General features: G+C 42.4%; 1 protein-coding gene across 9 annotated transcripts in view; it reads left to right on the forward strand.

Moving 5' to 3' along the window:
* The window catches only part of KATNAL1 (katanin catalytic subunit A1 like 1), a 76,952-nt gene that overhangs the window by 19,624 nt on the left and 40,916 nt on the right, over window positions 1-16,412 (forward strand). For all 9 annotated transcript variants that reach the window (XR_004170141.2, XM_031615811.2, XM_090133536.1 and 6 more), the window contains exons 5-9: window positions 5,909-6,036; window positions 6,535-6,640; window positions 12,334-12,492; window positions 13,272-13,398; window positions 14,376-14,510. Coding sequence is in view for 8 of the 9 variants with exons in the window: in XM_031615811.2 (XP_031471671.1) it covers window positions 5,909-6,036; window positions 6,535-6,640; window positions 12,334-12,492; window positions 13,272-13,398; window positions 14,376-14,510 (655 nt within the window). In the remaining variant the exon portion in view is untranslated. The remainder of the gene's footprint in view (window positions 1-5,908; window positions 6,037-6,534; window positions 6,641-12,333; window positions 12,493-13,271; window positions 13,399-14,375; window positions 14,511-16,412) is intronic.

Genomic DNA, 16,412 nt, shown 5'->3' on the forward strand with positions numbered 1-16,412 from the left:
ACTTTACTGTGAGGAGCTCACAACAGCATGACTTGTACAACAGTGTCGGGGAATAACATGATTAGTTACAACACCTGCTGTCAGACAGAGAGTCATGAAGGTCTTCCTTTTAATACGGTGCATTTTAAACACTACCCTCATCTGAATAAATTGGTCACTAGGTGGCAGAAGGAAAATAGCTACCAATGCCTGCTCTTCAAGAAACGTGTCCTCTTCTTTTTGTGTTTTTCTAACTAGTTGGTAGTTATATTAACTTCTTTGTCTGGGGTACATATGCAAAAATCACACCAGGTTACACTTGTCATGTGCTTTTCAATGATTTCTGTAAAGAACCCATGATTTTCCTATGAAGATAGTTTTGAATGAAAGAGGAAATGACCATGTGTGGGAAGTGAAACAAGTTAATGCAACTTTCCGTATTTTCTACAGAGGCGTAGAAAATAGGTTTAACTTCCCTTTCAGTTTTATCCTTTCTTATTTTGCATGTGTTGATAATTTTCAGTTTCTGAAGTAAACCTCTGTATGTCAAAGATGTTCAGTAACTCTTCATGGTCGGTTAAAAACAACGGAGCAAAACTGAAGCTTCAAACTAAGTCATCAGATATCAGTTTTCTCACAGTAATTAAGCTCTTTAGTTTTCAGGCTTGGCTAGGGCTAAGAACATACGATGAACTTGGGTGACAGACCCATTTCCTGAGATGTGGGCTGCAGTGTAATAGGTTGTACTTTTTCCTGGCTGTAACATTACCATGTAATATGCATATTTATTTGTAATATTTTTTCAACATAAAATATAAATACTGGGGCTATATTTAGGAGTATTTTGCTTTGCTGTGTTTATGAAGCCTTTCTATCACTGTTCCTCCTTCCCAGGCCATATCATCTTTTCATTCTGACTGTAATCACCCTGGTATAAGGATTTTTAACCCAACTCTGCCTGTAAAATGCTATTTTGTAATGCTCCATAAAGTAATTTTGAGCTGAAGCCCATCTTAGTGGTTTTTATCCACTAAACCCTTATATTTACACATTTCTTTTTCAAAAATGCTACTTTAAAGTGCTTTTTCTTCTGAGTTCCAAGGGAAATTGTTTGGTTGGTTCTCAAGGTACCTTCTGCTGAATAATTTCCAGGAGTTCTAGCTTCTCTTTAGTAGCTCAGTTTAAAGAGGCAGCATGACTGTTACCTGGTATGTCTTTGAGAAATCTCATAATGCTATACTGTACATTTTTTAGAATTAGTCTTTAGATAATTTTTGAACCTCAGTGGATGCAGATGGTTGATACTATGAAGGATATGAAATAGAAAAGGGCTGTGCTGCCATATCTGTGAAGAGAATACTGAAATTGATCAAGATATGATTGTTAAAAATTTTTTTTCTCTATGATGCTGATAGGCAATATCAGAAGCAGAGGCAAGGCAGGTTATAGGAAAGTGAATGTGAGATGAAGTAGTTTCTTTTAGGTGGAAGTACAGGCATCCATGCATTATGGCTGGAAGGCAGCATCATCTTCATCACTGTACTGTGCAAGAACTGGGGTGAGATGGCAGCACTGGGAGCAGAGATTTCCAGTAAAAATTACTGGCTCTGATATTTTCTCAGTGAAATGGCAAATTGTATTGACCATGTCTGTATTTAGAGGTGAAAAGGAAAAGTGATCCAGGCAACTGGAGTTTTTAAATTTTATCTAAACGGCATGCAAAGTTTTAAAACAAATATAGAGCAGAGGAAAAGTAGAAGACTTTGGAGTAACCAGAATAGGGGAATAGTAGAATAGAGATACACCGTTTCTTAAGCATAGGTGTTGCCTTCAGTAGCACTAACACTTAGAGAAAGAAATTAATCTACCTGGATGCCACATGGGAAGTAATTAGTTAATCTAGAGGGACCTAGAAGACCTAGAAGAGGTGTAGAAGAAGAGTAGTAGAAAAATTAAGCAGAAAGAGGAATTTAGACAAGTGGTACTGAAAGATAAAGTAACAGTCAACTGGCAAGTTATTTATGGATTTCTTCAAGGCCAGAGACTTACTCTTGTTTTAGATTGAAATTAATGACTGGGCCACAAAAAAGAGACAAGTGCCGATTAAACTTGCTGGTAACACTGAGTTGGGAAGAACCAACAGAGGATGATGAAGGTGTTGTCGAGGAAGGGTTGGATGACTGTGCTGGAGCCATGGGAAATGGGATGATGTTCAGTGATGCAAAGCAGCAGGCAGTGCACTTGGAGATGGCAATGATATTTTCTGCTAGAAGATGGGAGCTCAGCAGTTGTGGGAGAGCTTTAATGTATCTGCAGAAATGATCATAGAATCATACAAACATTGAGGTTGGAAAAGGCCTCTAAGACCATCCAGTCCAACCGTCCACCTGTCACCAATATTTCCCACTATTTCCCATTAGTTCAACATTTAAATGTTTCTTGAACACCTCCAGGGATGGTGACTCCACCACCTCCCTTGCAGTGTTCAGCACTTGACCACTCTCTTGGAGAAGCAGTATTTCCTAACATCCAACCTGAATCTCCCCTGGTGCAACTTGAGGCTGTTCCCTCTCATTCTGTTGCTGTTACATGGGAGCAGAGGCCAATGCCCATCTCACCACACCCTCCTTTCAGGCAGTTGTACGGAGCAGTAAGGCCTTCTTTTCTTCAGACTGAACAATCCCAGCTCCCTCAGCCGCTTCCCCATCAGTGCTCCAGGCCCCTCACAGCTTCCTTGCACTTCTTTGGGCACACTCCAGGACTTGATGTCATTCTCATAGTGAGGGGCCTGCGGTGGTACCAGTTGAAGTGAGAGCTACCAAAGCCATTAGGGGTGCTCATGGTGGCAGTGGCTGGAGCATTTTGTGTGCATTCAACAGCCAAGCTCCAGGAAAATGTGTTCATATGAGAAGAGAGGAGAGCAGAAGGGCTGCCAAAGTGAAGAGGGTATTCCACTGTGTTCCCAGAGGATGCTGGTTTGATATGGAAAATGAGGCAGTGCACAGGCATGCTTTCTGCCCATCAGGCTGGCAGACACATGGAAGAGATGACTGCTGAAACCAATGCAAAAACCTACTACAAGAACAGAAATAGGTTCATTTTGGAAAGGAGAATTTTATTGCAGTAGATCAGTCTGACGCTCCTTCAAGATGCATTTCTACGTGTGTTTGAGTCAGAACTTGGCAGAGGAGGAGGCTGGGTGATACAATGGCCTAGGGGAGTGGGTGGGATCAATCTCTTGGATACCTGTGCACCTCTGCATATACACCCCCCCCCCCCAACCTTACTAAGAAGTCATCACAGCAGCTTTAGCTAAATCTGTTTTAGGAAAGAGATGAGGATCTGATTGGAAACATTATATTTTATGACTCCAAGAACATGTAACTCAATCCTGCCTGCATCCAGGTGACACATTTTTCTTTCTTTCTGCTCTCTACTCACCTACTGACTGCAGAATGCATATTGGACCAATTTAGGACTGACATTAATAATTTTATTGCATGCGAAGACTGTAAATATTTTAAATTTTGGTTCAATTCCAGAACTGAAAAACCTGAAAAACTGAATTCCATCAAAATGACGATCAGCACAGTGCTGAGAGCATGCCTCCCTTTTCTCATACCGCTGGCAAGACAGGCACAGGAAGCAGGGAAGATGACCATCCCTGGGTCATGCAGCTTTTCTTTGGAGCTGGGCTCAGGCCTTATGGTGGCACTGCAGTGAGCTGATGGCTGGGCATAGGACCCTTCCTTTTTTCCCTTATTTTGCCTTTTTCTGCTTTAGTTTTTTTTCTCCTTTTTCTCCTTTTCTCTCCCCTCCTCCCCCATGCCTTTTTCTCCTTTTCTCTCTTCCTCCTTTTTCTCCATAACTTTTTTTCCTTTTCTTCCCTCTTTTTCTCCTTTTTTTCCTACCTCTTTTCCCTTTTTTCATTCTTTTTTCTCCTATTTTCCTACCTTCTTCTCCTTACCTCTCCTTTTCTCCTTTTCTTTATTCCCCTCTTTTTCTCCTTTACCCTTTTTTCTCCTTTTTCCATTTCTTTTCATTTTCCTTTTCTTTCCTCCCTTTTTTTTCCCCTTCTTTCAGCTGCCACATGGAAGGCTCACCACTGCCTGCACCACTTCACACATTTGCTGTTCTGTTCAGTTTGTCCCACACAGCAAACATTCTGCAGGCAGTGACCCTGCCTTGGCCGTGGCTTTGAGCTGCTGCTTCAGCCTCCTCCCCCCGTGCCGTAGCTGAGCGACCTCCCTCCTCTTGCGCTTTGCATCCTGCCTTGCTTTGCTACACCCTGCAAACGCCAAACAGATGACAGGTTTTGAGAGGCTCAAGAAAAGTCTTCCGCTAGGAAAATCAGTTCACTGCAGAGGAATATGAGAGAAATGTGTAACAAATACCTTTCGTTTTATTGTGTTGGTTTTTTTTTCCTTCTTTTTTACAGTTACATTTGGATTCCATTTTCTGTCTTCTAAAGCCTTCCAAACTATACAGGGCTTTCTCTCTCTGTTTCCTTTTTTTACACCACGCCATTACATTTTTGACATCAGCTTTTTGTTCTGAACACAATTCTCAGCTTAATTTCCATTGCAAAAGCCCTGATCTGGGAGCACCAAACAACACTGACTCCACTTGTAAGTGAGAAATAAAACCAGAGGGGAGACAAACGGCTCCCTCATGGGCGAGTGGTGGGCACGCTGCAGCCGCTGCCTTCCCCTTTCTGCAGTAGGTTCGTTGTGTGTCTCCATCTGCCTCTCAGCCTCTCATAAGGTTGCCTTTGTGCAGCCAGCTGAGATCCTTTAGCTTGCTGCTGAGGCTGAGTGAGGAGTTCGAAAGCAGCTCCCCGCTCAGCCCCCTGCCTTACAGCTGCTTTCCCAGCATGGCTGAGCACTGCCACTTAGCCAGGAGGGGAAGCGGTTTCTGTCTGAAGCCCAAGAGGAGGAGTGGGCCTCTAATGCATCAAAGGGAAAACAGTGCTTTGCCCCACAAGCTCAATGGCATTGTGGAGGCATTAACCGGAGACCTGTGGCCGTTGGGGGCAGTGGCAGGGCTGAGCTTGGCTGTTGAATGAATCTCAGCATGGTGCAGAAATTGCTGGAGTTCAAAGAGGTCCGGGTGACTTGGGAGCTTCCTTAGGGCTCTCAGTGCGGTCCTTAAATAAACATGACCTTTTAAAAGCATTTAAGTCTTAATGGAGCTGGCTTCAATGAGAGAAGGGAAGTGGATAGGTTGCAGCTGAGGAAAGGAGAAATGCTGGGCAAGAAGGCCTTAATTAAACAATGGGGGAGAGTCTTCTTGGTTCTCCTCCATTGAAGATTGCGCGTGTCACAGCTTTGTCATGACAGTGTGCCAGTGGTTTAGCTCTGGCAGGTAATGTGGCAGATGGAGCATCTTCAAAACTGACTTTGGGTGGTCTGGTCTTCCACTGGAGCTGGACTCAGTGATCCTGATGAGTCCCTTCCAAGTCGAGATCTTTCATGACTTTTGTGTGCTGCAGCCAAAGCCCCAACGCCGGCTGCATTGTTAGCCTGCTTCTGCATTCCTGTGTTTGGTGTCAGTTACCTAAAGAGTGGTTTAGCTTTGTTAAGAGAATCTGGTTTGCTAATAAATAAAACAAAAAAAGCAACTTAACAGCCCACCCGCTGTGATGTTTAATGAAGTCTGGTGGGCTCTTATTACTGTGAGCAGCATCCATGAAGAAAGCATTGTGCTGTTGTGGTGGAAACAACCACAGGTGTTTGGGGATGCGTCTTGGAGTGCAGGGTATGAAAGTATTGGGTTTGCTGGCCATCATGGTGCTGTGATGGCTGTATTAAAGCTTTGTACCTTGCGGCTTGAGCAGAAGCAAAGCAGACAATATTGCTCTATATGTTACTAGTAAAGAATATGTGCAAAGAAAAATGTTCTTATGTACCTCTGTGACTTTCACTTTTAGGGAAAGAAAACACCCCAGGAAGGTGTTGCTGATGATGTTCCAAGATTTGATGGAGGAGTGGGTTATGACAAAGACTTGGTCGAAGCTCTTGAAAGGGACATTGTGTCGAGGAATCCAAGCATTCATTGGTATGAGGATTTTCTCTATTGAAGTGTTTTTGCTAGTGTGGAAAAGGGGAGGAATTATTATTCTCCTAAATCTTAAGATAGGGAGACATCAAAATTTTCTGCAAATGAGCAATGCAAGGTCTTTTGGCTTTAACAGTTTATTAATTTGATTACACTTAGGCTTTTGTGCTAACTGGTATTTTTTGCAGTACATCCATTGCAAGTACTGCCATAATAGAAGTGCACTCTTGAGAACTCTGAAGATATCTCTTTGGTGTTCACGCTGTCCAAACCAATTTTTAATTAAGCAGCTGAGAGTAACTTGAGCTGAAATTCATTTTTTCCCTACCTTTCACAAATGGATTTAGTTTTAGGTCACAGGATTGTAGGAGTACTCTCATGAGGCAAATACACGCTAAAAGAGATGGTACTGAGGGAAAAACTTTATTTGTTCTTCTGTAAAAGCAGGAGAAATACTGTCATACAGGAATCTCATAAAAGTTTCTTTCTCTTGTACAGGGATGACATAGCAGATTTGGAAGAAGCCAAAAAATTATTAAGAGAAGCTGTTGTTCTTCCGATGTGGATGCCTGATTTTTTCAAAGGGATCAGAAGACCTTGGAAGGTAGGGATTTATTTGGTGCTTTAGTAAATGGCAAGCTGTAGTTATGTATGCCTGCTGCTGTAGAGTGTGTGGATGCCTGCAGTGGATACCTCAAATGCCAAACAGGAAAGTTCAAGAATTTGTTCATGAAATCCTCTCATAATGATTCATGTAAAATGCACTGAAATAAACAGCTGGAAGTGTATGCAGGTTTCACACTTTATAATTCTTTTGTGTTTACTCAGTCATTGCTTCTCAATGTTAATAGATCAGCCTGTGCATGGGAGCAAGCATGTAGTGCTTATTGAGAGAAGCAGAAATGCCTAATGGAAAGCTTGATTTGTTACGATGGCTGCTTTTCAACCAAGGAAAGCAATTGTTGGACTGGTTTTATTTCTGTATGTGCCAGCTCTCTCTTATGCTGACTGCACGCTGCAGGCTGCATCATGCAAGGAATCCAGGAAAGAGAGAAGGCTGGTCTGATGATTTAGCTTTACAGCTGTGCTTGCAGCTAGACTGAGTTACCTGTGGAGCGGTGGGAATTGAAAGTGGGAGCGTGAGCTGCTGGAACAGTAAGCTGTTGTAACATGGGGCTGAGCTGGGCTTGGTGACGGACTGGTGACAACCATGGCCTGGGCCTTGCTCAGAGCTGAAAAGGAATCAGAGGATGTTGTTGTACACAGAGAATAAAATTATCCTGCTTTAGTTGTGGGATGGAATGACACTTGTTGTTTTAATAATGGCTGGTCACAGCATAGTGACCATCTGATTATGGGGAAACATTCAGTGATAAACTGGGACAAGAGACTCTGCTGCAAACTGTCTGTCATTCTGAGTCTCCAAAGATATGACGTGTAGAGAATGCGATGTACGTGGCTGGTTGCTGTAGATTAGTACAGTAGTTCAACATACTTCAGACCCTGTGTTACTCGTGCTTGCCCTGTCTTTTCCTGTTTGGCCCGTAAGATTTCTCTGATTTACACTTAGGACTGGCTTTCAAAGCTGTCCTTCTTCAGCCTGAGCTACTCTTGAATCCTCATTGTGCTGTCCATTTACAAAATAAAGTCATGCAGCATTTGAGTAGAAAACTTGTCATTTTTGGGGCTTGTGTCTACAGACAGTAAAGAGAGGAAGCTGAAAGGGTGGGAGTCAACAGCAGGAACCTTGGGATTGCTGCGTGACAGACTGAACATCTCTGTGAACCAGAGGCTTTAGTGAGTTGCAAGGAGGTGGTCCAAACCTGGATTTAGCAGAACCTGTGGGCTGGAGCTTTATGGCTGTTGGTGTTTAGCGTGATTGTGGTTAAGCACCAGGCTTGAGGTTGACCTTGAGGTTAACCAAGGTATCAGCTTGGACAAAGCTTAGATATCACAGGTCACAAATACAGGGTGAGATTTTAGTATCTGTTAAATAACTGAATCTCTTTTCTTTCCTCTCGGTGTAGAGGACTGTGATCCATACCCTCATTATAGGCTATAGTAGCCCCATCTGTCCAGTCTTCAAAAACTTTTAAGGGGGTAAAGAGCTGCTATGCTGCTTTTTCATGTCTTAACACGGCTAGAGGATGTAGTGGCCATCTGTCTTTAAGACAGGTATCTCAGCAGGCTGCAGGCAGCATGAAGAGTGCTGCTGATCCTGTCTCCAAATACTGTGGCAGTAGATAGGGAAACAGCAGCCTGGTTGTCAGAATTAGAGTCTCCTTCTCATTGCATGAGATTATCTTTTCCTGCTGACCAGTATTGCTTCTGGAAACTAGGTGGTTGCAGACGTGGAAAAAACGATACGATTATTTCCTTCCTTCAGTCTGAAATGCAAATTGATTTCTGACAAGTCCATGAAGGGTCTTCATTGTTAGCCTTCTCCCTGGTGACTCGTGAAGCTGTAATTCTCCTGAATTTATTTCTCATGCAGAACAGCATGCATTTTCCTTACTGTTGACCTCTGACTGTGCTACGGGGATGAGAAGTTTTGAAGAGAAGGCTGTTTCTCGCAGTAATCAGTGTAGCAGCAGGCATTTGTTGAGCCTAGGCATTCAGGACAATAACTCAGGGAAAAGGCAGCCAGATCTGTTTTTGGATGTTCAGACTCTCCTGAGGATAATTCCCAAGACAGTCCTTGCTGTTTGCCCCTGCATTCAGAGGACAGTGCCTGGTGTGAAGGAGCCAGCTGCCTTCCCGATTCAACACAGGTGCTGTGTGGTTGCAGCTGGGTCTCTGAGTGTCCACAGGCTTGCTCGCTCTTTTTCTCTGAACTGCTTTGTGCCAAGAAGGCCTGGTTGCTTGCTGTGCTTCCCACTGCTCTGCTAGTGATTGTTACAACAGCAAGAAGTAACCCTGCAGTGATTTCATCAAAACACTTACTCCCTGCAGTGTGTTTCAGCTTCTTATTGGAATACTTTGGATTAACAGAGCCTTAGAGGAGGAATAAAGAAGTCTTTGTGTTTGTCAAGGATTTTAACTAGTGAGTAAGTGGCAGCCTCCTAGTTGCAGAGAGAAAGAGCGACTTGATCCCGTGTTTCTCTTTGCAGCCCTGCACACCTCATTGTGCTGAGTATTCAAGGTGTGGCTTTTTTTTCCTTCTTCTTCCTTTTTTTTTTGTTGCCTTTTTTTTTTTTTTTTTTAACTGACATTTCTTTTCTCTTTGTCCCCAGAGAGCTTGGTGTTCCCCTGACTTTGCATCTGGTGTGGCTGCATGGCACCTTTGTCATGTCCGTATATAATGCCCCCAGTATCCTGTGCTAGGTAATGCTCACTGTCATAGTTATGCAGAAGGTGCAAAGCGATGGGCTTTTGAATGAAGCAGTGAGCAATATGTGTAGCTGAAGCTGAAATTTGATCTTCCAGAATAATGGGAGACCAAGGTGGCATCCAGAAAACTACCATTAGCCCTTGTGTCACCAGCTCCGACAGTAAACACAGTTTGTCAGGAACAGGGGTTAAGTGTGATTGGATATGGATGATACTTTAAAATATAAAAATAAGCACATTTGAAACTTAGAGAGAACAGTAAGTCATCTCTGCCCTACCTATCACTGGCCAAGTAATTTTCACCCAGGCACTCCAGGCTCACACTTGCATTATTATAATATTATTGGTATGACTGTGCAGCAACTGAAATCATAGTATATGTCTGAATGTTCATGGGGAGAAAAAAAGAGTCAGTTTGCTTTTCATGCTTGTTGCCCTGGAGTTAAGGAAACCTTGAGCAGCCTGAAGAGTGACATTGGACCGTTAGCTGTATGGAGGAAGTATGAACATTTATAACTTAATTTACCAATGAATGTATGTTGAAGCTTGCATTAGCTAAGTGTTAAATGGCAATAAAGGTATTAAGAGTTAATGGGAAATGGAATACAGAGAGGCTATTGCTTCTGAATAGTACATTTTTGAATAATTGCGTTCTCGGTTGATTTGTTTTTATAGATCTCTTCCATGTCATTCTGTGTGCTTTTTGAAGTAAATTTTTGTGAGGAACAGATGAAATCTAATTTGCTATGTGGCTTGCATTTAACAGATAGTCTATTGCTATGGTATTTTATGTAAGATATTAATTGCAAAGCACATTATGATATGCAATTCTAATTCTGGCTAATTTGATTACCCTTGCAACCCGGTACAACTTAATTTTAGGAAACTCTTGTTAGCATATGGTAAGACTTTGTAGATGGGGAAAAAAAGCTTGAACACTACATTTTTTCACGGTGCCATGCTCAGAATCATAGTGCCCTGTTCTAGTGCTGAGGGGGTGGTACAGAGTGTTGCTGCAATGGTCAGAATATTCATAAACATAAGTGTTTAAAAATATGATTGTGAACTAGCCCTCCTTGGAGTCAGCAGTCACCTCATGATGGAAGGAATTGCTTATTTTCAGAAACCTGTGTTGTTTCTGTTGTGTCTCACTTAAAAAATGTCTTTTCTTTGAGTCATGGTGATTAACCAGTCTTGGTGCTTCAGTCTTAATGGTCTTAATGTGGGTCCTGAGTGCACTGTGTATGTAGCTAAAAACCTGCTTGTGTAGTGATGAGTAAGTAAATTGTGGAATCACTGAATGGTTTGACTTAGAAGGGACCTTAAAGCTCATCCAATTCCAGCCCTCTGCTGTGAGCAGAGGCACCTCCCAATAGACCAGGTTGCCCAAAGCCCCATCCAGCCTGGTAGTGAACACAGTCATTCACAATTTCTCTGAGCAGTCTGTTCCAATGCCTCACCACCCTTTGAACAAAGATTTTCCTCCTAATAGTTAATCTAAATCTCCCTTCTTTCAGTTTAAAACCATTATCCCTTGTCCTATCACTATGCTCCCTGATAAAGAGTCTCTCCCCTGCTTTCCTGTAGGCCCCCATCCAGTACTGGAAGGCCACTATAAAGTGTTCCCGGAACCTTCTCTTCTCCAGACTGAACAAGCCCAGCTTCCTCAGCCTTTTTGTATAGGAGAGGTGCTCCAGCTCTCTGATCATCTTTGTGGTCACTTCTGGACTTGGTGCAACAAGCCCATGTCCTTCTTGTGCTGGAGACTCAGGAGCTGAACACAGTATTGCAGGTGGGGCTTCATGAGGGTGGTGTAGAGGGGAACAGTCACCTCCCTCAACCTGCTGGCCACCTCTCTTTTAATTTGGCCCAGGATGAAGTTAGCTTTCTGGGCTGCAAGCGCATATTCAGTTTTTTGTTAACCAGGACCCCCAAGTCCTTCTCCTCATGACTGTTCTCGATCCACTCCTTGCCCAGTCTGTACATATACCTGAGATTGCCCTGACCCAGGTGCATTGCCTTCACTTGACCTTGTTGAACTGCATGATGTTCACATGGGGCCACTTCTCAAGCATGTCCGGGTCCTTTGAATGGCATCCCTTCCTTCTGTTGTTTCAAATGCTCCACAGAATGCCCTGAGCTGGAGAAGTGTGTGCTCCTTACCCTCTTACAGACAGAGCACAGATAGAAAGGCAATCTAATGATGTGTTTGCCCAGCTGGGACTTGATCGTAGCTCAGTTGTCCAGGTGACATTTTTTTTAATAATCATTGAAGTTCATATTAAATGGAGTTGAGCAGCAGTCCACATAAGCCAAAAACTGTCCAGCAGTGTGGTGAGAATGGCTTTTCATCCAGGAGGTGGTAAGAAGTAGTACTTTGGCCACAGAAATGCTAGGATGGAGAGATTAAGCAGTAGGACAAACCCTTGTGTCCAGTGAATGTTCTTGTGCAGACTGAATTGTAAAAATCAGCCAGATTCATATGTGTACATGGTTAGGATTTTTTGACAAAATGTTTTTCTGTATGAAAATGCTCTACTGATGAAAACAAAAAGTATTTTGGTTTCGGTGGAGCTTTCTTCATGAAGGAGTCTTCTTCCAAAAAGATGAATTCATTCTCTTCATCCGTCTGTACAGCCACTTGTAAGTTGGGAAAGAGCCAAATTCAAGAACAGGCCCTGCTTGATTCAGAGCAAGTCTGTAAATCTGTCACCTGCTTCACAGGTGATAGCTGCAGCAATTGCCTTTTGTGATTTTGACTTCAGTGGGGCAGTAAGGAGAATAAGTCACAGAATGCTTCCATGCTGTTCTCATAATGCAGCATTTTTTGTTTTCCACTGATGATGATCATGATATTAAGCAATCAAAATACTGGTTTTACTGGTTTTGGTTTATTTGGAGATGCAGTATAGAGGACTGTTGCGCAAAATTTACTTGTTGTTCATGACCTTTGTTTTCACCTTTCAGGGCGTGCTGATGGTTGGTCCTCCTGGTACTGGCAAAACAATGCTAGCAAAAGCTGTTGCTACAGAATGTGGAACAACGTTCTTCAATGTGTCTTCCTCTACACTGACATCTAAATACAGGGGTGAATCTGAAAAGCTTGTCCGCCTGTTGTTTGAAATGGTATGTCCTCAATGGTGTGATCTGGGGATCAGTGAGGTGTGAAGGGGCCTCCTTCTCTGTTCCCTGCCCCTCCAGTAGCATGCTGAAAGTATTGAGTTTACTACTCTCATCCAGATAGAGAAGAGACAACGTGTGTATTCATCATTTTCTGAAATGTCACTGAGGATTAGGAGGGAAATGGCTCATCACTCATGTTGAGGATAGCGTTTTCCTGGCTAAAGGCAGAGTGGTGATCTTGACAGAAATTATAGGAAGTTATTTGAAATTGGAAAGAACTGAGAACTATTATTCTAGGAGCAATACGTATTCTAGTTCTGTTTCTGTTCTGAGTGATGGACAAGCTTCTCAGTGTTTTTGAGTGCAGTCCATCATGTGGGCTGTGTGAAGGACATACCTGTATGGACCTATACTGAAAGGGTCATTCCTGCCTTCAGGATCTACTTCAGGCACACTCTCAGTTGAAACCTCTGTCTTTTGAGATAGGCAGTTCTATTCTATCCCATCTGCCTTGCCCTCACCAGCATAAAACCTCAATATTAAAAACTGCCTTTTTGTCATTGTGTTCCTTTTCCTCTTTGCAAGACCTCTGACTTGAGGAATACAATTTAAAATGTATAAACTTAAGCATGTGTCATACAGATTGTGAATCAAGGTCTTGAATTACTTTCTTGTGACAAGCAGGGAAGGTAATATATGTAGTAACCAAACTGGGTCATGGTATGATGAGGGCTTGTGCTTGCTGCTACAGTCTTAATGATGATGTTTTCATTTGAATAAAGGCAAGGTTTTACGCTCCAACAACAATCTTCATTGATGAAATTGATTCAATCTGCAGCCGCAGAGGCACATCTGATGAGCATGAGGCGAGTCGCAGAGTCAAGTCAGAGCTGCTTGTGCAAATGGACGGTAAAGATTACTGATTTAGATCCATGCTTGGGGCTGGGATGCTGTTTTCTTAGAGATGAGAATGTAAAAAACTTGAACAATCTGGAAAGCCCGGTTTTATGGATGGGGGAGAAGTAAGGCAAAATTTGAGAGGAATGCATTCTCTGAGAATTTGAAGGTGGATAACTGGAAAAGGTGCTCTGCTTTATTTTTTCTAAAATGACCGTTTTAGAAAATTGAGAACTCATTTTGAAGAGATGCTTTACTATAGGAGAAGGAGGAGAAGCAGATAATGGAGATTTGTGAAGTTTAATACAGATCTTTTTTTTTTTTTTTTTTTTAAGCAATTTAAACAAATTTCTTCTCTTTCATAGTCTCCTGCTCAGGGACCCCATCATCAGATCTGGTTTTGCTGTTAGCTGTGGTGACAGCTAATATTACCCTCTTAGGAGTATATTCTGTACCTGTTTTGCACATGTGCACGCAGTGAGGACCACCACCCAAGGAATGTTCTGTGGTGTAGTGCTTTGATAACCACCTCTATATAACAGCTGCTATTGAACCACTCTTGGTTTATAATGTCCTCAAATGTTCATTGTGGTAAACCCCATGTAGGCAACTTATTCTCTCCAAGTGAACATTTCATTACAGTCCTTGTTCGGAAGGTCAGGGAGTGATTATTGCTTCTTCTATGGCCATGTTTGACAGAGATGGTATTTTTGCTGTCACTAACAGTGCTGCACTTGCACATGACTGTGTTGGTAGTACAGTCAAAGAAAGCCCTTCCTTGTCTCACAGAAGAATGAACTGTTCCTCGTTATGTGGCAATGATGGTCCTGCTACATCAGCCATGTGAAGTCTGGAAGGCGGCACTGGAAGTGCACGGAACAGCTGCTGAGCTTTGTCTGAGCTTTTGTAACATTTGCACAATTTCTTAGCAAGCATCTTGATCAATAAGAGCAGCGGAGTGAAATTTCTCTAAATTGTTGTGCTTACAGGGGTAGGTGGTGCTTTGGAGAATGATGACCCTTCCAAGATGGTTATGGTATTAGCTGCTACAAATTTTCCTTGGGATATTGATGAAGCTCTCCGACGGAGACTGGAAAAAAGGATTTATATACCTTTGCCCACAGGTATGTTTGGTACAAGCATTTTACTTTAAAATGTCCCAAAGCTGCTGTAGGATTACTCCAAGACTGTAAGATTTGGGAGGAGTTTTTGTTTTTGTGATGAGCAGTGAAATTCAGGAGTTAATCATTTGGTGGATTGCTTTATTCTTAAGAGAGTGAGAGAAAGAAAAAAAAAAAATACTTGCTTGGGGGCTTAAAAACAGAGAGCTGCTGCATTTCATTGCAAACCAATTGATGGGTTCTTACACTGAAAGAGAGTTAGTTTTAATGAGTCTGGAATTATTTTAAATGTTTAACAGCCAATCCTTGAGTGATCATCAAAGACAGCCTTGGACACGTTAAGAAATACTGCAAATGCACTCGTGCCCTTGCGGACGAATGCAAGGAAGTGGATCCATGAATTTTCACTTACAGGCTTAGTTCATTGTAAATCACTGCTTGCCCGCTGTTATGACTAGGCTGCGAGTTGCTCAGAATGCAGCAGGCTGATTGCTTTCCTGCCCCAAGACGTCTCAGCTTGTATTGTCTTTCCCAGCTGTCATTCACCTGTCCTATTAATTTTGAGATTCCTATCGCTTGAAGTTTGCATAGCTTTGTTTCTTCTTGGTACAGTGGATGTTTCATCTCCCTGCATGAGCACTCAAGATAACAAGATGCGTGTTCGTGCTGACAGCAATTGTGATTGAGTTTAGCAGGTATAAGGACACTTAATAGTTGTACAGCTTGTCTGCGCAGCTCACAGCTCCTGACAGGATGCCTGTCTTTATGACCAATTAGTTAAAAATCCTATCAGCTCTTGCTCTTGTTTCTAATTAAACAAGATTGTTTTTTTGACATAGTAGATTACACCCTGGACAACATGCGAGATGTGCTCCTGTTTTATTTCCAGTCTTATGTTCCTTTGCATTTATTCCGTATATAAGAGAAGTTGAGCTGTTCTGTGCGAGTCTCAGTGATGTTTTTATTAACTGTGCTGTGCCATTTGATGTGGTCAGGCAATTTAATGAACAAAATGGTATGTCATATGTACACCTCTATGCTGGGGCATTTGGTGCACGCATACATTCTACCCTTTTTCTATTTTTGAAATACTGCAAGAGCTTGCTTATCCCAGTAGAAAAATGAGAAGAATATTCTCTGATACAGGAGGCTCTCTGCAGGTATGCTGTGTACACTGTGCTCTGTAAATAATAAATCCCCACCTGATAGCTGGTCCCAGTGGTGCGTGATTGATACTCGTCTATATTCTTGACAGTTCTGCAGAGCACTCCAAACTAGCAGCCTTAGACAAGCTTTCTGTTTTTTTTTTTTCCCCTCCTTTTTTAAAGGAAGGCCATCAGTGAATAAAACATGTGCAATGTTTCCTTTTGGCTTCTGGCTTTTCGTAGTGCTGCTCCCTCTGCCAAGGTTGTCCTCTGTTCTGAGTCATAACAATTACTGTCTGTGGAAATAAGGGACTGTGCTGGTTGGTGATTCTGTACAGCAAGAGCCAGGAAAGCATTTACCCTTCACTTTGCCACCATTAGGCAGAGCAACACTGAGGCCTAAGCTGTCAAGCCTGGAGTGTTTAGCGTATGGGCTGAAAGGCACATATGGATGTGCTCTCCACAAGAAAAATGGTTAATTGGCTGCATCGATACTCACTTACGCAGCTGGTTATCACTGTATGTTTGCTACACTTAGGTCTGAAAGTGGAATGCCAGGACATTGGTATTATACATACATTAATACATTTACTGTATTAATGTATCTGTTTTCTATCAGGCTTCAGCAGCTTTCTTGGGTCCTAACTGGGTAAAGTGCTTAATGCTTATTTAAAGTTCAGCCTATTGTTAGGGGCTTTGTGTTGTCTAAAGCTCTCTTAATAGAATCCTCATTGTGTTTCTAATTAAACTGTGTGAATAA

The sequence above is a fragment of the Phasianus colchicus genome, chromosome 1, assembly GCF_987193195.1.
Source record: "Phasianus colchicus chromosome 1, bPhaCol1.hap1.1, whole genome shotgun sequence".
NCBI classification, from domain to species: Eukaryota; Metazoa; Chordata; class Aves; order Galliformes; family Phasianidae; genus Phasianus; species Phasianus colchicus.